The sequence below is a fragment of the Nomascus leucogenys genome, chromosome 5 (assembly GCF_006542625.1).
Source record: "Nomascus leucogenys isolate Asia chromosome 5, Asia_NLE_v1, whole genome shotgun sequence".
Lineage (NCBI taxonomy): Eukaryota > Metazoa > Chordata > Mammalia > Primates > Hylobatidae > Nomascus > Nomascus leucogenys.
The window spans coordinates 65,022,377-65,046,660 of NC_044385.1; the positions used below are offsets into that span (position 1 = coordinate 65,022,377).

Genomic DNA, 24,284 nt, shown 5'->3' on the forward strand with positions numbered 1-24,284 from the left:
TGTAGATGTCTATTAGGTCCACTTTATGTAGAGCTGAGTTCAATTCCTGGATATCCTTGTTAACTTTCTGTCTCGTTGATCTGTCTAATGTTGACAGTGGGGTGTTAAAATCTCCCATTATTATTGTGTGGGAGTTTAAGTCCCTTTGTAGGTCACTCAGGACTTGCTTTATGAATCTGGGTGCTCCTGTGTTGGGTGCATATATATTTAGGATAGTTAGCTCTTCTTGTTGAATTGATCCCTTTACCATTATGTAATGGCCTTCTTTGTCTCTTTTGATCTTTGTTGGTTTAAAGTCTATTTTATCAGAGACTAGGATTGCAACCCCTGCCTTTTTTTGTTTTCCAGTTGCTTGATAGATCTTCCTCCATCCCTTTATTTTGAGTCTATGTGTGTCTCTGCACGTGAGATGGGTTTCCTGAATACAGCACACTGATGGGTCCTGACTCCTTATCCAGTTTGCCAGTCTGTGTCTTTTGATTGGAGCATTTAGCCCATATATATATGTATCATATTTCGTCTGCCTCTCTTATAGTAGTTTGCCTTGTAGAGTTCTAGCAAAAATGTGGCATCTGTTTTTACTTTCATACATTTAAATTTCCATCATTATAACAAAATTGATTTTTCACAGTAATGATTCTCAGTGTGGAGTCATTTGATTATTAAGACCCACTGGCATAAGATTACATCCTTTGCCTATAAAAATCCTGGAAGAAAACCTAGGAAATATTCATCAGGACACTGCACTTGGCAATGAATTTATGGGTAAGTCCTCAAAAGCAATTGCCAGAAAAATGAAAATTAAAAAGTATGATTTAATTAAACTAAAGAGCTTCGTCTGCACAGCATAAGAAACTCTCAAGGGATTGAACAGACAGCCTACAGAATGGAAGAAAATATTCACACACTATTCATACAGCAAAGGCCTATTATCCAGAATCCATAAGAGACTTAGACAAATCAATAAGCAAAAAATAAATAACCCCATTAAAAATGGGCAAAAAACATGAAAAGTTTTCAAAAGAACACATATGTGGCCAACAAACATATTAACACATGCATACCATCACTAATCATCAGAGAAATGCAAAACAAAACATCAATGAAATACCATCTCACACCAGTTAGAATGACTTCTGTTAAAAAGGAAAAATAATAAAAATATTTAAATATTTGATATTAAAATGTCATTTAGAATGAGATAAATTAATTTGTCATTATCATTAATTCTCAAAACATGGATATTTAAGAATAACCTTACTTCACATGTAATAACACAACAAATACCTTAAAAACTAAAAGCTGGGGCCTGGCACGGTGTCTCAAGTCTGTAATCCTAGCACTTTGGGAAGCTGAGGTGGGCCTATCACGAGGTCAGGAGTTTGAGACAAGCTTGGCCAACATGGTTAAACCTCGTCTCTACTAAAAATACAAAAATTAGCTGGGCATGGTGGTGGGCACCTGTAATCCCAGCTACTCGGAGGCTGAGGCAGGAGAATCATTGGAATCTGGGAGGCAGAGGTGGCTGCAGTGAGCTGAGATCATGCCATTGCACTCCAGCCTGGGCAACAGGGCAAAACTCCATCTCAAAAATAAATAAATAAATAAAATAAAATGAATAAAAACAAATAAATAAAAGCTGGAAGTTCTATGAAAATATTAATTCATGTACCATTTTAAAAAATGTTCATGGTTTCCCTAGAGATTTCAATACCTATTCTAGATTATTACGGTAACCCATAATTTGTATTATACCAACTATGGTACAAAAATCTTAAAATGTATATTTCTGTTTCCTCTCTCCTTTATACTATTTATTTCATGCATTATAGTCTCAAATATTATGAATTCCATAATATAAAGATACTTTTAAAAAAAAATTAGACAATTGTCTTTAGAGCAATGTAAAATAATTGGGTTATATATCTTCTCTGGCACTATTTATTTCTTTGTGTAGTTTCAACTTTCATCTGCTTCCATATTCCTTTTGCCTCAAGAAATGATTTTGACATTTATGTTAGTGCAGACCTGTTAGCAAGGGACTCTTCCAGTGTTAATCTGAAAATGTCATTTAATTGTTATTTTTGCTGTATTACAGTTAATGGATATAAGATTGGGGGTTGACTTTTCTTCAGTTATTTAAGAATTTTGTATCATTGGTTTCTGACTTGTAGAATTGCTGACAAGCAGTTCATTATAATGTTTGTTTCTGTTTATCTCTCTACACAGTGTTCCTATTTTTTCTGTGACTGAATTCAAGATTTATGCTAATCGATTTTCAGCAGTTTGACTAGTGTGATTATTCTAGCATTCTTTAAATTTTGTATTAATCTTGCTTGGAGATTTTGAGGTTATTTGGTCTCCTTAATCATCTTTTTCAAATTTTTCTTCTCTCACATTCTGTTTTTACTCTCCTTCTGGAATTCCAATTAATTGTATTTTAGTTAATTTCATTTTACCAGAGAATTCTTCGATTCACTGGAGTATTTTATTTGCTTGATTCATTGGTTTATTTGGTTTTTCTCTTTCCTCCCTTTGTGCTACCATTCAAATAATTTGTATTGACCTAGGATAAAATTTACTGCTTCTTTCTTTAACTCTGATGACCAGTCTGCTAATCAGCTTGCTGATGTAATTCTTCATCTCTGTTCTCATGCTTTCACTTATTTCTAGCTTTTGCCTTTTACTGTTCCCATCTTTGCTGAAATTCCTCATTTTTCCATACATGTTGTCTTTTTTAAACTAGATCCTTTAACATTTTGATCATTATTATTTTAAATTACTTGCATTTAGTTCCAACATCTGAATTATCTCTGAATTTGATTCTGTTGACTTTTTATCTTTTGAAAATATTATAACTCGTAATTCAAATTTCTAACTTGCTTTTATGTGTCTCTCAATTTCTAAAATATGCAAATCATCTGATGTAGAAAAACAGTAGATCATGAGATAATTATTTACGTCAATATTGTTTTATATTTCTGTTTCATTTTGGTTTGTGTCATGCTATTAGTGTGGGCAGGAACAAAGGTTGGTTTTTGCTGCCGTGTCTGAAACATTCAGTGAACAATGTAACTTAGATTTCTCCAGCAGTAGGCTGTGATATGATGTGCCTTGTGTGGGGCCTTAGACTCTGGAGAGCATATGCCATTGATCCTGTTCCACAGTTAGCTTTCAGTAGTCCTTACCACCTATGTTATAGAGAGGGTCTCTCTCCACTTTCTTGTTCCTCTCTAACTGTAGAACATCATTTTTTGTGTGTGTGTGACTAGGCAGAAAATTCAGGTTGGGGACAGAGGGATGATTCATGTTATTTTTAAGCCAGTTGCATCATTGGACACTCAGAGAAGGACTATTTTTAACACTTCCTGATTCTTATTCTAGTGGGAGTCAAACTGTCACTTAACTGTGTTGTTTTTTGCAGAAGAAATAATACCTTGCCCTCCTCCCACCTCAGTGGTAGAAAACTTCTGATTTATATCATTTCAAGTTTTCAACCCCACAATAAGGACAAACTCTTTTATTTCTCCTTCCATAGGAACAATGCACCTTTGTCTGTGGTCACTGGATGGAGATTTTTCAACCCTTTACCACAGTAGCATGACTCTGCATTAGTGCAAAATCCTGGGCCCCAAAACAATCCTTGTTCCTCTCCTGATGGAGAAGTATTTTTCCTGCATCCCTCCCCCAGAAGCAGTGATCCTTTGCCTGGTCTCAGGTGGGATAGGGTAGGGTATGAGAGGTTTCTTAACCTTCTCTGAAAGCTGATGTGTTTTGTTTCTTCTTATCTCCCAGAAACAGTAGACTTTTGCATGGGTTCATGGACCCAGATGCTTTTTTGCCACAGCAAATTAAGGGTTTTGATTCTTAGGAGAGAAGCAAATGTTCATGTAGTCAATTTTTTTCTTATTTGTTTTATGCTTTGTTTTCTTATTTCAGTAATGATGAGTTCAATATGATCACTATTTTCCACTTACGCCACTTGCAACTCTAATATTTTGTTTTTGTTAGTCCCCCTTTGACAGTTCAGCACTAAATCAAATGCAGATAATCATCAGTTGTGTGAATAAAGTGTTTTTAATTGAGAACAAAATTGTTGATATAGACACAAATTTGGATATTATCCTACTTAGCACAATATGTCGCTGGTTCAAAATGTAAAATCCTCTTTAGGCTGAACAAAGAATGGTTCTTGAAACTTTTGTTCCTTTTTGACAAATAAAATAAAACCCAATGCTTTTTATCTCATGGATAGATTATTAAAATAATTACATACCTGATCTTCATTTTGTGTTCTCTCTCTTCAAGATATTCCTTCAAAAATACTTTGACTGATTAGTCTCTTTTGAATTACGTTAGACTCTGTATTTTCTCCACAAGCTCATCAGGGTAAATCCTGCCTTTACATTTTTTATAAAAATTCTCTTTTTTTTTTCAAATCTTAGTTGAGCTGAAAGATTTCCACCAAATGTCTCCTATGCCACAAAGCCTTATTTTACTTATCTCTCCGTCCTCCTTGCTCAAGCTCATTTAGGAATATTTTAATTAAAACATTCATGCAATACTGTTTTTTAAAAAATCTGAATATGTAGTATTTTCAATTTGAATACAAAATAGTGCTCTAACTTGAAAACAAGTTTTAGAAACAAATGTTTCTAGAAGGAGAATCAACAGTGTCATAAAAATCATAATCCAATTTTCCTGTTTGTACTAAACCATTAGCAAATATTTATTGAGAAATTGCTATGTGCTTGAAAGTATAATGCTTTGATGCACATTATATCATAAAAACTAGGTACTATTATTAGTAGTATCTTAAGAGTATAAATATTGAGTCTTAGAGATGTTAAGCAATGTGCCCAAATAACATAGGGAAAGTTGGAATTCTGAAATTCTGACTATGCTGTATGTATGATAGGAGAATCAATGCTTGCCAAATGTAATTGTTAAGTCATTGTGGGGATATGGAGGCCTCGGATTGCTAGGGTCAATACACTTAAGCAGATCATGTCACTACTTAGTTAAATCTATTTCATTAAAGCAAAATTCCATAAAGATTATTGGCACCAAAACCATTATTTTTCCTTCCTTCCTTCTCTCTTTCTTTCTTTCTTTCTTTCTTTCTTTCTTTCTTTCTCTTTCTTTCCTTCTTTCTGTCTTTCTTTGAGACAGGGTCTCAGTCTGTTGCCCAAGCTAGAGTGCAGTGGCATAATCATGGCTTACTGCAGCCCCAGCTTCCCCAGGCTCAGGTGATCCTCCCACCTCATCCTCCTGAGTAGCTGGGACTACAGGCAAGCCACTACGCATGGCTAAATTTTTTTTTTTTTTTTGAAGATTGGGTTTCACCATGTTTCCAAGCCTGGTCTGCAACTCCTCAGCTCAAGCAATCCACCTGCCTTTGCCTCCCGAAGTATTGGGATTCCAGGTGTAAGCCACATGCCTGGCAAAAAATGTTATTTAACAAGTTCAATTTAACTATTAGATTTTGGACAATGAGGGATAGAATTTTCTACATCATAATTCATCTAGTGTTCTTTATTTAAAGTAATATATAAGGATTTCAATTCAATTCAAATATATTTATTAGCAAATTATATTTAAAGTAATATATAAGGATTTCAATTCAATTCAAATATATTTATTAGCAAATTAAATGTCTTTTTCAGGATTACAAACTTTTGTTGAAGACATAAATGTTAAATGATGTCACTAATTTTAATTAGATTAACAAAAAGTATTCTGGTGTTTAATAACAGTGACTGAATGGGCTATTAATTTTATTTTCTTTCCCTTTCTCTCTTTCCCCTTTTTAAAATGTTTTACTTTTTAGGCTCTTTGGAATCCTGTAGATAGAGTTTTGAGAATTAGACAAAACACTCACAGAAACTGCCAGCCCTAGGATGAAATATATTGTTACTGTGCTTTGGGATTAAAATAAGTAACTACAGTTTATAGAACTTTTATACTGATATGCAGACACTAAACAGGGAAAGGGTTTGGATGAGAAGCTCCGCTATGCAACCAAGAATCTCAGCCACTCATTTCTGTAGGAGCTGCAGGGCCTCCCTGTAAAGAGAGGTTATGGAGTCTGTAGCTTCAGGAAAGATACTTAAAACCCTTCAGAGTTTCTCCACTTTTCCCAGAGTTTCCCCAAAAAGGTTATGACACTTTATAAGAATGCTTCACTTGTGAAAAACTAATATCAAAGTCTTCTTGTAATTTATATTTAAGGATAAATCTTCATTCCATGTTCAATTTATTTAGCTTCCTCTGTAGCTAATATTTCATGCTGAACACATTTTAAATGCTGCAAATGTAGATAATATAATTTATGGCTCATTAATGTCTCTTTAGTAGTTTAGAGAAAATGTCAAAAGAAATGGCCCCAGAATAAGCTTCTTGATTTGTAAAATTCTATGTCATTGACTCAAGTTTGTATGGCATCTCAAAATATAAATATAGACATCCCAGATAATATATTTGAAATAGCAAATTCCCGTTAGAAAAGAATGGTACTTAACTAGATAAGAATAACAGGTCACCATTATTTGAATTGTCTCCTATTAATTTTTGTTTTGTTTTGTTACACATGTTTTACTTATGGGGGATATACATAACTTCCACTATTTTCAGAATTATTGTATGCAGTCAGTATGAGAATGCAATTGAAGTTTCCTTGATGCTTTTTCACACTTCTATTACTAGAAATAAGAATACAGTAATATTGGCAAAGAAAATTGACCAGTTCAATAAAATTTTTTAGTAAATCTGATTGAAAAGACATTGCTTATGGCTTTCTGACATCAATATTGTTATGTCCTAGACAACCTAATCTGAAATTAAGGCTTCAAAATTCTAATTATGTGCAAATGTGTAAAATATCATCACCTAACCCTATATAATATATTCTATTTCTATACTGTGATGGCAGGTTTATAATTCTGGAAAGATATACAGAACATAAAATTTACCTTGTTAATCACTTTAAGTGCAAAGTTTTGTGGCATTAAGTATATTTGCACTATTGTGCAACAGTCACCACCATAGACCTCTAGAACTTGTCTTCTTCTCCAACTAAAACGCTGTACTCACTGAACATCAACTTCCCCTTCCTCTCCCTCTCCCTCCCCCTAGCAATCACCATTCTACTTTCTGTCTCTACAAATTTCACTAAGTAACTCATAGAAGTGGCATGATAGAATGTTTGAATTTTTCTGACTGGCTTATTTCACTTAGCATGTCTTCAAGTTTCATCTATTTCATAGCATGTGTGAGAATATATTTTAAGGCTGAATATTATTATGTTGCATATATACCACATTTTGTTTAACCACTCATCCATCAATATTCACATGGGCTGCTCCCTCCCTTTGATTATTGTGAATAATATTGCTAATGGACATGCTGCACAAACATCTGTTTGGTCCCTGCACTCATTTATTTTGGATATGGATTTGCATTTTAATACCAAGGAGAAATTACACAGCTTTTTAAAAGTGTCCAAATAAAAAGGAGCACAACATCAGTAAAATATTAGAAAGTAGATTGGGGGAAAAACAGGGAAGGAATTGAACCAAAAGTCAATAAGCTGCATAAGAGAGTTTCAAGAGGAGGAAAAAATTGACAATATAAACATAGAATTAAAGAGCAATAGGTTGATATTTAGAAAATTGTCGCATGTACTCATATGTCACCTGTGAACTGATATTTACATTATTTTATTATTCCAAGTTTCCAAAAGTAAGTGCAATATGAGAGTTTCATGATGCTAAATAAACTGAAACATGATATATATTTTGATATGTTGTCCTTGAGAGCAGGCTGAGTGGTAATTAGTGCAATTTTAAATTATGATATGATAATGCAATCAATCTGCCAAACTGAAAAAAAAGTATATATACAATATGTATACATTTCTCGCAAAACCCAGTTTTATCATACAATTAAATTATGATTTAAAACCTGACAATTAATGGAGGAAAAAATAAAACAACATTTGCATTAATATTACCATAATTTTGATATTATTGTAAATATCAAAATATGTAGTACTTAGAGATAAACCTGCAAAAACGAGAAACATTTGAAAAGTACAAAACTACAAAATATTGCTAAAATAAATGAGGCCTAAATAAATGGAATTTATGAGTCATAAATCTCAATACTGTTAAGATGTCTACTCTTCCCACATTGATCTATTACAATTCCAATCAAATCACAGCTGGATTTCTTATTTTAGAAATAGAGAAACTAACAATGTGAAATGTACATTGATGGGTAGAAGGTCTATAATGGCAAATTACTTAGAAAGAAACAGTTACTTTGAAACCAGGTGCTGTTGGAGAATTAACAGTACCTGGATTCAAGACTTATAAAGTTACAGTAATACTTAAGACAATGTAGTACAAATATAGATATACACATGTATATCAGCTATCAGCTAATTTTTGATAAAGTTCTTAGACCATTCATGGACATAACATTTTCAACAAATGCTTCTGAAACAATTAGATATTCCAGTGTGTATTTGTGTGTATGTGTGAAGCTCAATACTTCACACCTGAGAGGTATGAGTGTGCATTACGAAGGAGAACTGGGAAGCTTTGAGAGTATTGGATATGCTCGTTGTCCCCTTCATGGTGATTGTTTAATGGGCACATGTATATATCAAATTAATCTCATTTACACTTTAAATATTGGAAGTGTGTTTTATGTTCATTAGACATGAATAAGGCTGTAAAATGTTATCAAAATATTCACTTACTATGCTTTTATTCATTTTCCTCTCTCTCTCTATAAACCTTCAGATAGAAAATGCAGTTGAAAGATATTTCATACAGGAAAAAAAGAAGTATGAATACAGGTGAGAGATATTACTGAGATTTTTTTTTCAGTGCAATCCTGGTCTTTTCTGACTAGCAATATTTTTATGTGCAGAAGTAGTAGAAAAGATAAATATTTTGTACAGCAGAAAAATGCATCATTTCTGTGCCATGGAAGAGAAAACTCAAAAAGATTACAGCTTCTGGCTATGTTGGATACTAACCAGTATTGTAACTAACCAACGATCTGACCTTAACATTGGCTGTAAATCTCCTTTAATGTTCCTTGCAATGATTTGAACCTATTACTGGAACCCTCATCGCTTATTGAGTTGAATAACATTGTTGGTATGTGTTTATCTTATATTTGCAGTAGAGTCATAATTTTACTTCTTAGAAAATTATACATTAAACAAAAAAAGACACATGAAATTGTGTATTGTTTAATGTTTCAACTGTGATATCACTCCATATGCATATTCAAATTCTTATTTGATAAAGGACAGCAAATACAGAAAGAATTATTTTGATAAAAGAGAACACAAAACTGTTGAAAGGTGTTGAAGCTGAGCTGGAGAGTCACCAAGGCTGGCGCTAAAGCTGGCAAGGTCGGAGGGTTTCCTGCCTGGGCGGCACAACTTGAGATCGCCCTGCGTCAGGAGTGGTGGAAACTGCAGACCCAGCTGGGCCCCGAGGTTTCTGCCTCAGCCTCCCGCCCGCCGGGAGCTGCGCTGAGGTCCCAGATAGGCGACCCTGGCGGGACGCCCCTGAGCGAAGGCGGCCCATGTGCGGGACAGCAGCAGGAGACCAGGGTCCAGGGACCCACCTCCCGCCGCGGGAACCTCGAGCCTCCCCTGGCACCCCTAGCTTGGTCCGCCTGGCCTCCGGAGCCCGGTGTGCATCCTGGTCATGGGGACGCCCACCAGGTGCCCGGGAGTCCCCCTCGGCCACAGCCTGCGGCTCTGCCGGCCCTCACTCCTGGTGCGGTGATTCCAGCCCCGCCGCCTCTGCTCCCGCCAGGCCCGGACCTGTCCTCCTCCTGGGCGCCCGGCAGTAGGGGCGATGCACACTGCCCGCTGCCCTGCACAGCCTTTCTCTGCACATCACCTCTCGCCCCTCCGCCCCGGGCCAGGACCTTCCTGGCCGCACAGAACCCACCTTCCTTCCCGCTGCAGAGCTGCTCCGCTTCCCCCACCCACAGGGAAAAACGGCAGATCTCCAACCAAACAGAAATCTGTGTGTGACGACTCTGTTTGGATACTGCCAGTCCCCACATTTTCTTCCGGGAGTTTTCTTGGCAGAAGGTGCCGGATGTTTGATGTGTCACCAGCGATGAGGCTGAAAAGTGACAGGCTTTCCGCGACAAAGATGACCTTCCCTTATTCAAAACTCAGCAATCTCCATGGCATGCAAAGGACTTAGGACAAGATGACCGAGCTGGAGTGCTCGCCCCAAAATGCAGGCCTGGAGTGGGTCACCTCCTTAGGGCAGGCCCAGGCTTGTCCTGGCTGCCCCGGCACCTTTCTTCTCACTCCCACCCAATGCAGGGGACCCCACAAACTTGGCTGTTAGGGCTCCCTGCGCCTCCCTCCACAGAAGCTGCCTCCTGCTCGGCAAGCTTGGGCCTCCTGGGGCGTCCTGGGCTGAGAGGGAAAGACGCCAGCTCCGCAAGCCAGGGAGGGAACACCGCCACATTGTTACACGGACACACCACCACACTGTCACATGTACAGACACACGGAGACATTACCACACGGACACACCGTCACACGGTCACACGGACACACTGGCACATTCACATGGACGGACACACAGACATACGGAGAAATCACCACACGGACACACCACCACACTATCGCAGGGACACACAGACACACGGAGACATCACCAAACTGTCAAATGGACAGACACACAGAGACATCACCACATGGACACACCATCACACTACCACAAGGACACACAGACACACAAGAGACATCACTACACTGTCGCATGGACACACCATCACACTCTCACACAAACACACAAACACACTGCCACATGGACACTGCCACACACAGACACACCGGCACACTGTCACATGGACACACCTCCACACTGTCAGATACCACCACACAGACACTCCCATGTGGACACAAAGACACACAGACACTGTCACACGGATACACAAACACACACGGAGACATCACCATGCAGATACATGAACACACCACCACATGGACATAGCACCACACAGACACTCTGCCACACGGACACACCACCACACAGAAATGCGGACACACTGCCACACAGAGACACCACCACATCGTTGCCACACTTTCATGTGTCAGCTGGCGGTGTGGGCCCCACGACTCTGGGCTCTAATAGAGAAATTACTTAGGCATATAGTGAAGGAAAATAATTTTTTTTTTTTCTGAGACGTACTCTCGCTCTGTCCCCCGGGCTGGAGTGCAGTGGCGCGATCTCGGCTCACTGCAAGCTCCACCTCCCGGGTTCACGCCACTCTCCCGCCTCAGCCTCCGGAGTAGCTGGGACTACAGGCACCAGCCACCAAGCCTTGCCAACTTTTTGTGTGTTTTTAGTAGAGACGGGGTTTCGCCTTGCTAGCCAGGATGGTCTCGATCTCCTGACCTCATGATCTGCCCGCCTTGGCTTCCCAAAGTGCTGGGACTACAGGCTTGAGCCACCGCGCCTGGCCAAGAATTTCCATCTCCTGTGTCATTGCTTTGGCAGTGGAAATGCGTGTGGCCTCTAGAGTGGGTCCCAAGGTCATGAAGGCCTGTGGGGTGGAGGGGAAGGTCTCTGTTTCCAGGCTGGAATGGAGGAAGACGTGGCGACCGAGGGGCTGCATGTCCTCCTCGCAGCAGGCCCCTGAGGACCTTTATCCTCCTGAGCTGCGAATGTCCCTAAGGGGTGTCTAAAGCGCTGGGTGGGGCCCTTATAGGCCTTAGGAGCTCTGGCCAATTAGTGGTCAGTAAAACGCAGAGGCGAACACCATAGAACAGGTCCAGGAGAATTTTGCAAAAGCTCTGAGGATGCCCTTTTTTGCTCTCCCACTGCAAAATTGTTTTAAAAAGGAAAAAATCTAGCAATGTCCTGGGAAAGTCAATACTGAGTGTCAGCGCGGGATGCTGCCGCTGATAGGATCCCGGCGTCCTGGCCAAAAGTGGCCTCAGGGACCGCATCTCCGCGCACCATGGCAGCAAACGCCAGCGGTTTGTGGGCGGATGGTGTCCCTGCGGCCATCCCTGCTCCTGAGTGCGGAAGGACAGACAGGAGCGGGTACTTCTGGGTGTTCCTGGTGTCAGCCAGCTTGACGCCGTTGTTCCTCCTTGAAGTCCGGGATTTGGAGAAGCACCTGGTTCCTGATGGAGGCCGTGGGCCTTTTGGTCCGGACTTAACAGGCAGCGGCGCCAGCCTAGTTCTCAGCCCCGCCCCCAATGGGCGCCGCCTTCCATCAGGCCAAAGACTTTCCTCCAAACTGCCCTTCTTGGGGCCGGGAAGCAGCATCCTGGGCCTCCCCTGGGGCCTGTGGCGCTGGCAGCAGCTCGACGTTGAGGTCGCCTGCAGCCAGCACGGCGGAGCGCTGGAGGTCCCTGAGCCCGGCGTGGGGAGGCCAATCCGCAGGTGCTGGGCGCCCGGTGCCGGCCACAGTCTCAAAAGCGCCTGGAGGTGACATCCAGGAGCACCACCACGCCGCCTGCAGGGAGACCCACGGTGAGGCGCTCCCCCTAAAGCGGCCAAGGAAGAAGCAGAGGGACAGGAAGGCGTCCCAGACATAGGGGTGATCTCAGGCCTCGCGCCCAGACCAAGTTCCTGGTCTCCGGGAGGTCTTTTTTTGATTTCTTCCATATTATTATTTTTATTATTATTAACTTTTCAAGATGGATTAAAGACTTAAATGTTAGACCTAAAACCATAAAAACCCTAGAAGAAAACCTAGGCAATACCATTCAGGACATAGGCATGGGCAAGGACTTCATGTCTAAATCACCAAAAGCAATGGCAACAAAAGCCCAAAACTGACAAATGGGATATAATTAAACTAAAGAGCTTCTGCAGAGCAAAAGAAATTACCATGAGAGTGAACAGGCAACTTACAGAATGGGAGAAAATTTTTGCAATCTACCCATCTGACAAAGCGCTAATATCCAGAATCTACAAAGAACTTAAACAAATGTACAAGAAAAAATCAAACAATCCCATTAAAAAGTGGGCGAAGGCTATGAACAGACACTTCTCAAAAGAAGACATTTATGCAGCCAACAGACACATGAAAAAATGTTCATTATCACTGGCCATCAGAGAAATGCAAATCAAAATCACAATCCAGGAGGTCTTGCCACAGACGATCTGGGCTTTCTGGGCAATTTCCAGCATGAGCTGGAGCTTCTGGGACGCGGTCAAGAGGCCCTTTGGAGATTCCACGGCTTCGGATCCTTACTGCCTGATGCTCCACTGTGTCTGCCAGCCTCTGGCGTTTTGCTGAGGGGTAAACTCGGAATGTCTAGAAATAAGAACACTGGGATGGCCCAGTCGTGCCCCAGGCATTCCCGCACACGGTGGTGGCAAAGGCAGGCACGCAGGCAGAGTGCCCAGTCGGCTTGGTGAGAGTCCTTTACAGGTTAGTGACAGACTTGGTCCCACGCTTGTGTCCTCTCATGTTTTCAGTTAACCTGAGGACACCCAGGGGCTCCTCCATCTCCACCGTGTTCTCCTCGAGCTGAAGCCCAAAGTCCCCCATTTTCTCCTCAAATGGCTCACAGAGCCACTTCTGCAGGCAGGAGAACCGCAGTGGGCTCAGTGGCTGAGCAGGGAAGCCGCATCTGAAGGAACTGCCGGGTGACTATGGCCGTGAGTCAATCAAAGCAGACTTTCTCTGGCTTGCTGTGCTACATCGATTTTGTTTTCATATTTTAAAAGAAGCAGAAGGGAGGTCCTAGGAAATTTGCCCAATGCAGATGCTGACAAGAGTGGTGACATGAAAAAGATTACCCAGAAGGAAAACAAGAGCTGTTTTCTACACATCTGAAATCTGTGTAGGTTTTTGGAAAAGTGAAACTAGATGCAAAGCACAATGATATAATTCTGGCAATTTCCACTGACAGAATTCAGTCAATCTGAATTAATCTAAGGATTATAAGGAAAATGGCACTCCAAGAAGCACCTATTAACATCACTCAGCTGCTGTGAAATAGGCTTACAGGCAACATGGAGTGTCAATTATCCAATGTTTAAAGTCGGTGATACAGATTGGACTACAATCTCTAAGGCTCATAAAGTCTTCTTTAAAAGATTGACAGATGATTTATCTCATACGTAGACAATGATTCTCAGCAGTTAACTAGCACAACTTGCTAATATCAATTGCTTGAGAAAATCAGATAATTGCTTGGGAAAATTAGGACATTGCTTGAGGAAGTTAAGTAATTAAATAAATTACTTTTTTTAAGAATAGTTTAATATTTTGGCAAGTAGACTTTAAAATAGATTGGCAATATTTTAAAGCCTACTTTTAAAGAAGTAGCAATATAACATGTTTAATTATGAAAAATAATAATGCTGGAAACAATTCAATTTTCTATCACAGATAATTTCACAAATATAGAAATACCATCTCAATAATTAGAAGAAGTAGCAGCAATTTCTGTTTATGCAAGTTACTCCTAGTCCATTTATTTGGTTTTAAATAATGTTTTTAAAATATGTTTTCAAACAAGGCTAATCATAAATAATAGAATATATTTTACAATAGTTGAAGGTAACAAAAAATAAGTGCCATTTAAAAAATTGTATTAGGTTGTTTAAAAATGTTGTGGGTACATAGTATGTGTATGTATCTGTGGTGTCCATGAGATGTTTTGATAGAGGCATGCAATGTGAAATGAGCACATCATGGGGAATGGGGTATCCCTCCCCTCAAGCATTTATCCTTCAAGTTACAAAAAACTCAATTACAGTCTTAGTTATTTCAAAATGTACAATTAAATTATTATTGAATATAGTCACCCTATTGTGCTATAAAATAGTAGGTCTTATTAACTCTCTATTTTTATACCCATTAACCACCCCCACCTTCCCACCAACCCCTGCCACTACCTTTCCCAGCCTCTGATAACCATCCTTATATTCTCTATGTCCATGAGTTTGTTTTGATTTTAGATTCCACAAATAAGTGAGAACATGTAACATTTGTCTTTCTGTGCCTGGCTTATTTCACTTAACATAATGATCCGTAATGTTCCATCAGTGTTACTGACAGTGACTGGATCTTGTTCTTTGTTATGGCTGAATAGTCCTCCATTGTGTATATGTACGCATTTTCTTTATCCATTCATCTGTTGATGGACAGTAAGGTTTCTTCCAAATCTTAGTTTTGTAAACAGTGCTGCAACAAATACGGGAGTGCAGATATGTATTTGACATACTGATTTCCTTTATTTTTGGTATACACCCAGCAGTAGGATTGCTAGATCATATGGTAGCTCAAGTTTTAGTTTATTGAGCAACCTCCAAACTGTTCACCTTAGTGGTTTTACTAATTTACATTCCCAGGAGCAGTGTACAAGTGTTCCCTTTTCTCTGCATCCCTGCTAGCATTTGTTATTGCCTGTCTTTTGCATGCAAGTCATATAAACTGTGGTGAGATGATATCTCATTGTGGTTTTGACTTGAATTTCTCTGATGATCGGTGATATTGAGCACCTTTTCTTATACCTGTTTGCCATTTGTGGTCTTCTTTTGGGAAATATCTATTCAAATCTTTTGCCCCTTTTTTTAAACCAGGTTATTAGATTGTTTCTTAAAGAGTTGTTTGAGCTTTTTATATATTCTGATTATTAATCCTTTGTCAGATGAGTAGTTTGCAAATATTTTCTCCCATTTTGTGGATTGTCTCTTAACTTTGTTGATTGTATCATTTTCTGTACAGAAGCTTTTTAACTTAATGTGATCCATTTGTCCATTTCTGCATCGATTGCCTGTGCTTGTGGGGTATTGCTCAAGATATTTTTGCCCAGACCAATGTCCTGGAGATTTTCCCCAAAGTTTTTTTGTACTAGTTTTATAGTTCGAGGTCTTAGCTTTACATCTTTAATCAACTTTGATTTTACTTTTGAATTTGGTGATAGATACTAGTCTGTTTTCATTCTTCTGCATATGGATATCCAGTTTTTTCAACACCATTTCCCACCAGTGTATGTTCTTGGCACCTTTGTCAAAAATCAGTTCACTGTAGGTATGTAGATTTGTTACTGGGTTCTCTAGTGTGTTCCATTGATCTATGGGTCTGTTTTTATGCCAGTACCATGCTCTTTTGGTTACTATAATTCTGTAGTATAATATGAAGTCAGATAATATAATTCCCCCAGTTTTATTTATTTATTTATTTTTGCTTAGGATAGTATTATTTCTTATACTGAAAGCATTCTATGTTATTTATTATTAGCCTAATTTTCTAGTTTTACAATGCTATCCTCTTTTACAAAGCCATGATCAACTCAAAGTCCAGATCAGGGTCAATTGTAGCTATTTGCAAAAGTAGCAATATTCTGGCTGGGTGTGGTGGCTCATGCCTATAATCCCAGCACTTTGGGAGGCCAAGACAGGTGCATCACCTGAGGTCAGAGGTTCAAGACGAGCCTGGCCAACATGGTGAAACCCTGTCTCCAATAAAAATACAAAAATTAGTCGGGGATGATGGCAGATGCCTGTAATCCCAGCTACTCAGGAGGCTGAGGCAGGAAAATCACTTGAACCCATGAGGTGGAGGTTGCAGTGAGCCCAGAATGCACCATTGCACTCCAGCCTGGGTAACCATGCATGACTCCATCTCAAAAAAAAAAAAAGCACTATACTGTGTAATTATTGACAGCATAATTCACTATTATGTGGATCAGAGAGCAGAGGATTCTGAATGCATGAACATATCTTTAACATTTCAATACGTTACTCATAATTACTAATGAACTAAAGAGAAACCAAGAAATTATGGTGATAATTATATTGACCTGGAGAAATGTAGTCACAAAAGAACAGTAAGATGAGAAATGTGTTAACATAGTCTATAAGGGCATGCAAGAATAAAAATAGGGGAGAAAAGAGGAGAGTTTTTCAAGAGCTTTCTGGTAATGTAAGTCAATTTGTATCGGTTAATTTTTAAAAGGTTTATTTACATGCAATAAACTGCACATACTTCAATTGTACATTTTGATAATTCTTGGCATTTGTAGCTCTACAAAACCAACAACATATGAAAATAGCAAACATATCCATTACCTTTACCACCAAAGTTTCGTTGTGCTTTTTCTGCTCAATTTTTCCTGCCTATCCCCATTCCATCCACAGGCAACCACTAATCCACTTCCAGTCACTATCCATAAGCTTTTATTTCCAAATACATATAATCATAGGGTATGTATACTTTCTGATCACTCAGCATCACTATTTTTGAGATTTATTCATGTTGTTACATCTATCAATTGTTCTGTTCTTACTAGGGAGTATTATTTCATTATATACATATGCCACAGTAAGTTTATAAGTCACAAATTCACCTGTCCATGGATATTTGGACTGTTTTCAGGTTTTGGCTGTTGCAAGTAAAGCTGCTATGAAGATTCATGTAAAATCCTTTGAATGGGCCTGTGCTCTTAGGTTTTCATCTCTACTGGAAGTGGAATAGATAGCTATATGGCTATCATGTCTGTAATATGCAAACACAAAGCCTGACAAAACTGAGTTCTAAAGTGGAAACTCCACTGGAGAACCTTGACTCCACTCTGGCTTTTGAGATTATCTCCCATGTCTGGTGCAATGATTGGTCCTGGGGTAGCCACATGACCCAAGGAGGACCATGTTTAAACTTCTAAGTTTTCACTGAGATTAACATGCATTTTAGAAGTCCCTTTTCCCCTATGCCCCCAGCTGCAAATGCTTTCAGGGATCACATTATGTTGTAACATTTGGTTACAGTGTTTCCTAAACTTTGCGGGTAAAAATTGTTCAAGTAGGTAAAAATGGAGCACACAAAGAAAAAAGGAGTCCAGAAATATCAAATAAAGAAAGGGCCTCCATAAAATCATTTGAACTTATGATTAATTCATTAGTCATTAAAACAAGTTTAGTGTACAAAGAATCATCCCCCCAACCACCCTTTATTCTTTCACCAGGTTTAAGTTACATTTTTTTTAACTTGCAAACAAAAGATTTGTCATTAACTTAGACATGAAAATCCCTTGTCTCCAAGAGCAATCATTCAACTCTGTCCCTCTCATTGTTACAATAATATGTTCACTTCATTCTGCATACACCTGCTCTTTGCCCTTGTCTCCCTATTCTATTCTGTTAAAGTTATATCCAGAAATTTTTATATCAAAGAAACTGTATACATGTTTTTAATCTTAGAAAAATTTCTGGGTAATTTTTTGTCTCATATTCTATTTTAAGCCACCCAAGAAGCTTTATTTTTTCATTTAGCATTTTAACTTTTCTAACCCAGGTCTTTTATAGTAGATATTTTGTCTTTTTCTAAATGCTCTGCTTCAATTTACATTTTAAATCTAATTTTAAAAAGTGTATGTTTTGAATATTAGCATCATGAATCTCAGGCCTAAATATCCCTTGATAACAAATATTGTCTTTTTTTCTCTACATTTTTCACATATTTCAATAGGGAGCTATATTGCCTGCCACAATAAAAGTTTTTGTCAGTATAACATAACACATAGGCAAAATATTGTTTCCAAGTGATTGATGATGTGGTGCCTTCAGTCTAGTCCCAATCCCTCAATGTAATCATCATCCCTAAATCTAATGAAATATGAAATAAATATTTCATTTGGTTTCTAAAATTCAGCAGACAAATATATAGCCTGTCACATATAGCCTGTAACGCCAACATATAAAAATTAAAGCAGTTCCTTCTCCACTCCCACTGCTTCAGTTGACTAGCCTTAAAAAATAACAATAATAAAAAAAAAGCAAAATTGTTCCTTTAGTTATCTTTGAAATCTAATGGATATACTATCAGAAAAGCTCTTATGTATAAGGAGGGCCTCTATAAAATATAGACTCTTAACTAGAAAAGTAGATTTATATGATAGTTAAATTTAAAAACAATTATATATAGTACCTTCACAAATGCACCAGTACTTATTTCAGAATGCATGATGTAATTGACTAAACCATTTAGGGCTAGACCTCTGAAATAAAAGGCATTCACACTTTGTGATTCCTGGGGAAAATATTATTCAAAATAGAAACATGCAGAACTTTACCTGATCATGATAAAAAAATGTTCCTACTTGTTGTTAATATGCCACAGCTTTTACAAGGTCAGCAAAAAGAGATTATCCCATAATATAAGCTGATGGCCAAAATTATCTGCCTTACTTTAGTTACCATAATATCTATTAAGTGGAAATTTCTTCTGAAAGAAAACAGATGCATTTTTCTCAGAAATATCTTTAGATGAAGATCTAGCACATCTGTTTTTCTCACTTTTTAAAATGTTGATTTTATTGATAAATAAATACATATAGGGTACAATACATGTAAATATTGTGAAATGGACAAATTAGGCTAACTAACGTATCTTTCACCTCAGATATTTATAACATTATGGTGAAACATTTAAAATGTACTATTTTAGCACTTTTAAGATATGCACTACATTATGAGTAACTGCAGTCACTTTGCTGTGTACCATATCACCAGAATGTATTTATCCTAACTGAAGCATTATGCCATTCAATATTTCCCCTTTTTCCACCCCTGCCCCCTGCCCTGCTCTGCCTCTGATAAACCACCATTCTACTCTTAACTTCTATGAATGCACATTTTTGGATTTCACATATAAGTGATATTATGAGATATTTGTCTTTCTGTATCTGGCTTATTTTACTTAGTATAATGTCCTCTAAATTCATCCATGTTTTTGCAAATGACAGAATTTCATTCATTTATAAAGATAAGTGGTATTTTTGTATGCATCCTACATATACTTTTAACTTTCCCCAGCTTTACTGAGATATAATTTATACATTGTGTAATTCACTCATTTAAAGTACAAACTTCAAATTCTTTTAGTATATTAACTGGATGGACAAATAATCATCATAATATAATTTTAGAACATTTTAATTCTCCTTAAAAGAGACTTGCACCCATTAGCAATCTTTCCCCATTTTCTCCAGCCTTTTTTAAACCCTTCCTAGTCTAGGCAACCACTCATCTACTTTGTGACTATGAATTTGCCTATTGTGGACATTTCACATAAATGGAATCATAATAACACATAGTCACTTTTTACTCACATCTTCCTCAACATATTTTTAATATTCATCCATTTTGGAGCATGCATTAATAGTTTTTTACCTTTTCTTGCTAAATAAGATTCTATTTTATGGACACACCACATTTTATTTATCCACTCCCCAGCTAATGAACATTTCTGTTGTTTTCTACTTTGTGTTGCTATAAACATTTGTGTACTACTGTTTGTGTAGCATTTGTTTTATTTTCTTTTTGGTAAACACATAGGAGTGGAATTGCTGGGTCATGTGATAACTCTATGTTTAACCATTTGAAGAACTGCCGGACTGTTTTACACTTTAAAGTCTCACCAGTGGTATAGAAGGGTTCCAATTTTTCCACATATTTTTATCCACTCTTCAGTTGATAAGCACTTAGGTTGTTTCTAATTCATGGGTATTATGAATAATGCTGCAATGAACATGAAATTGCAGATGTCTTTTTTTGACATACTGATTGAAATTCCTTTGGACATATATCCAGAAGTGGGATTTATGGATCATAGGGTAAATATATTTATAATTTCTTTGAGGAAGCTTCATACTGTTTTCAAGATGGTTTTACTAATTTCCATTCCTACCAACAGTGTACAGGGTTTCTTTTTCTCCACAGCCTCATCAACATTTATCTTCTATCTTTTTTTATAATAGCCCTAGCAAAATGTGTGAGGTGATATCTCATTGTGGCTTTGATTTGCATTTCTCTGATAATTAGAAATGTTTATGATTTTTTTCATGTACTTGTTGGCCTTTTGTATGCCTTAGGAAATGTCTATTCTGGTTCTTTGCTTATTTTTTTTAATAAGCATAGTTTTATTCTTATTTTTGAGTAGGTTGAGTTACTTATATATTATTATATGAGCCCCTTATCTGATATATGGTTTTAAAATGTTATCCCATTTGTGGGTTCTCTTCATTCTATTATCGCTTCTTTTCCTGTGGAAAAGCTTTTTAGTTTTATGCAATCTCATTCATGTGTTTTTGCTTTTGTTTCCTGTGCTTTTGGAATAACCTACAGAAAATCATAGCTCAAGCCAATGTCATACAGTCTTCTATATTTCCTTGTAGTAGTTTTACATTTAAGTCTTTAATTTTGATTTGATGCTTGTATAAAGAGCAGAAGAAAAGTCAAATTTTATTCTTCTGTATGTGGATAGTCAGTTTTTTCTACACCATTTATTGAAAATAATTTTCTTTCTTCATTGTGCATTTTTAGTTATTTTATCAAAAAATCAATTGACCACAGACACATGGATTTATTTATGGGTTCTATATCCCTTTGCACTGTTCTACATGTCTGCTTTTATGCCACTGCTGTGTTGTTTTAATTATGATAGCTTTGTATATAGTTTGGAATCAGGTAGTCTGATGCCTCCAGCTTTGTTCTTTTTGTTCAAAATTGCTTTGGTTAGTCAGGGTCTTTTGTGGTTCCATACAAATTTTAGCAGTAATTTTTCTACTTCTGGGAATTTGATAGTGGTTGCATTTAATCTGTAGATTGCTTTGGGTAGTATTGACACTTTTACAATACTAATTTTTGAATCCATTAATAAAGGATGTTTCTCCATTTATTTATGCCATTTTAATTTTTTCATCAATGTGCTATAGTTTTCAGTGTGCAAATCATTCACATTCTTGATTAAATTTACTCCTAAGTCTTTTATATATTTTATATCTGTTTTGATTCTATTATAAATTGAATTGCCTTATTAATTTATTTTTCAGGTAATAGTTTCTCATTAATGTATAGAAACAATAATGCTATCTGTATGTTGATTTTGTAACTATTAACTTTATTGAATTTCTTTACCAGCTTTAACCATTTATTTTGGTGGAGTCTTTAAGATTTTCTCTATCTTGAATGCGCAAGGCGCGGGGAGCCTAGGACCCGGAGCGAGAGCGGCCTACCTGCAGCCGCCGCCCACTGCACGGCGGCCACCATGGCGCTCCTGCTGCGCTTCGTGCTCCTGTGCGGAGTCGCGGATTTCACCAGAAGTTTGAGTATCACTACTCCTGAGCAGATGATTGAAAAAGCCAAAGGGGAAACTGCCTATGGGCCATGCAAATTTACGCTTAGTCCCGAAGACCAGGGACCACTGGACATCGAGTGGCTGATATCACCAGCTGATAATCAGAAGGTGGATCAAGTGATTATTTTATATTCTGGAGACAAAATTTATGATGACTACTATCCAGATCTGAAAGGCCGAGTACATTTTAAGAGTAATGATCTCAAATCTGGTGATGTATCAATAAATGTAACGAATTTACAGCTGTCAGATATTGGCACAGATCAGTGCAAAGTGAAAAAAGCTCCTGGTGTCGCAAATAAGAAGAATCAGCTGGTAGTTCTTGGTGAGCCTTTAGGTACAAGATGTTACGTTGATGGATCAGAAGAAATTGGAAGTGACTTTAAACTAAAATGTGAACCAAAAGAAGGTTCACTTCCATTACAGTATGAATGGCAAAAATTGTCTGACTCACAAAAAATGCCCACTTCCTGGTTAGCAGAAATGACTTCGTCTGTTATATCTGTAAAAAATGCTTCTTCTGAGTACTCTGTGACATACAGCTGTACAGTCAGAAACAGAGTGGGCTCTGATCAGTGCCTGTTGCGTGTAGACGTTGTCCCTCCTTCAAATAAAGCTGGACTAATTGCAGGAGCCATTATAGGAACTTTGCTTGCTCTAGTGCTCATTGGTCTTGTCATCTTTTGCTGTCGTAAAAAGCGCAGAAAAGAAAAATATGAAAAGGAAGTTCATCACGATATCAGGGAAGATGTGCCGCCTCCAAAGAGCCGTACCTCCACTGCCAGAAGCTACATAGGCAGTAATCATTCATCCCTGGGATCCATGCCTCCTTCCAACATGGAAGGATATTCCAAGACTCAGTATAACCAAGTACCAAGTGAAGACTTTGAACCCACTCCTCAGAGTCCGACTGTCCCACCCGCTAAGGTAGCTGCCCCTAATCTAAGTCGAATGGGCGCGGTTCCTGTGATGATTCCCGCACAGAGCTAGGATGGGTCTGTAGTATAGAGCCTCCATACGTCTCATCTGTGCTCTCCATGTTCCTTTCCTTTTTTTTGATATATGAAAACCTATTCTGGTCTAAATTTTGTTACTAGCCTCAAAATATATCAAAAAAATAAGTTAATCAGGAACCGTAAGGAATATATTTTTAAAAATTTTTGTTTGGTTATATCGAAATAGTTACAGGCATTAAAGTTAGTAAAGACAAGTTTACCATCTGAAAAAGCTGGATTTTCTTTAAGAGGTTGATTATAAAGGTTTCTAAATTTATCAGTACCTAAGTAAGATGTAGTACTTTGAATATGAAATCATAAGTGAAGAAATTGGTGAACTTACTTGCATACCAAGTTGATACTTGAATAACCATCTGAAAGTGGTACTTGATAATTTTTACCATTATTCTTAGGATGTGTATCTAATTTATTTATGGCCCACCAGTCTCCCCCAAATTAGTACAGAAACATCCATGACAAAATTACACATGTATGTTTGTACTTGTTTTCATAGCTCCTTGGAAAACTCCGTGTTAGGAATATCTCTAAAAACATAGAAAACACTACAGTGGTTTAGAAATTACTAATTTTACTTCTAAGTCATTCATAAACCTTGTCTATGAAATGACTTCTTAAATATTTAGTTGATAGACTGCTACAGGTAATAGGGACTTAGCAAGCTCTTTTATATGCCAAAGGAGAATCTATCAGATTAAGTTAGAACATTTGCTGTCAGCCACATATTGAGATGACACTAGGTGCAATAGCAGGGATAGATTTTGTTAGTGAGTGGTCTCATGCCTTGAAATCTGTGGTGGTCTTTAAAATGGTGGCCAGCCAGATCAAGGATGTAGTATCTCATAGTTCCCAACTAAATACTGGCTTTCCATTTTAGGTGATATTTATCTTATTAGAAAAACATTATAACTCATTTATTGTTTGGCAATTATAGATTGAAATTTCCTAATTCCAAATTTTAAGTGGTTCTTCGGTTTCAGTGCTTTATGTTGTTTGTTGTTGTTTTTGGATGGCATTACATATTATATGTTCTAGAAACATGTAACCCTAAATTGACCCTCTTGAATCCCTGGATGATATTTTTATCATAAATGCAGAATAATCAAA

The 24,284-nt window shown here is 37.7% G+C and overlaps 1 protein-coding gene across 2 annotated transcripts; it reads left to right on the forward strand.

The window, feature by feature from the left end:
- The first annotated feature begins 650 nt into the window (after window positions 1-650).
- LOC100584571 (coxsackievirus and adenovirus receptor-like) lies at window positions 651-23,391 on the forward strand. Of its 2 annotated transcripts, XM_030812518.1 has the most exons (3): window positions 651-765; window positions 8,808-8,863; window positions 21,948-23,391. In XM_030812518.1, exon 3 carries the CDS (start codon window positions 22,075-22,077, stop codon window positions 23,152-23,154), a length of 1,080 nt encoding a protein of 359 aa, XP_030668378.1. In that variant the 5' UTR covers window positions 651-765; window positions 8,808-8,863; window positions 21,948-22,074; the 3' UTR covers window positions 23,155-23,391. The 2 variants fall into 2 exon arrangements, with proteins under 2 accessions (XP_030668378.1, XP_030668379.1); XM_030812519.1 differs by lacking the exons at window positions 651-765; window positions 8,808-8,863 and having other exon boundaries at window positions 22,075-22,281; window positions 22,908-22,967.
- Window positions 23,392-24,284: the final 893 nt, after the last annotated feature.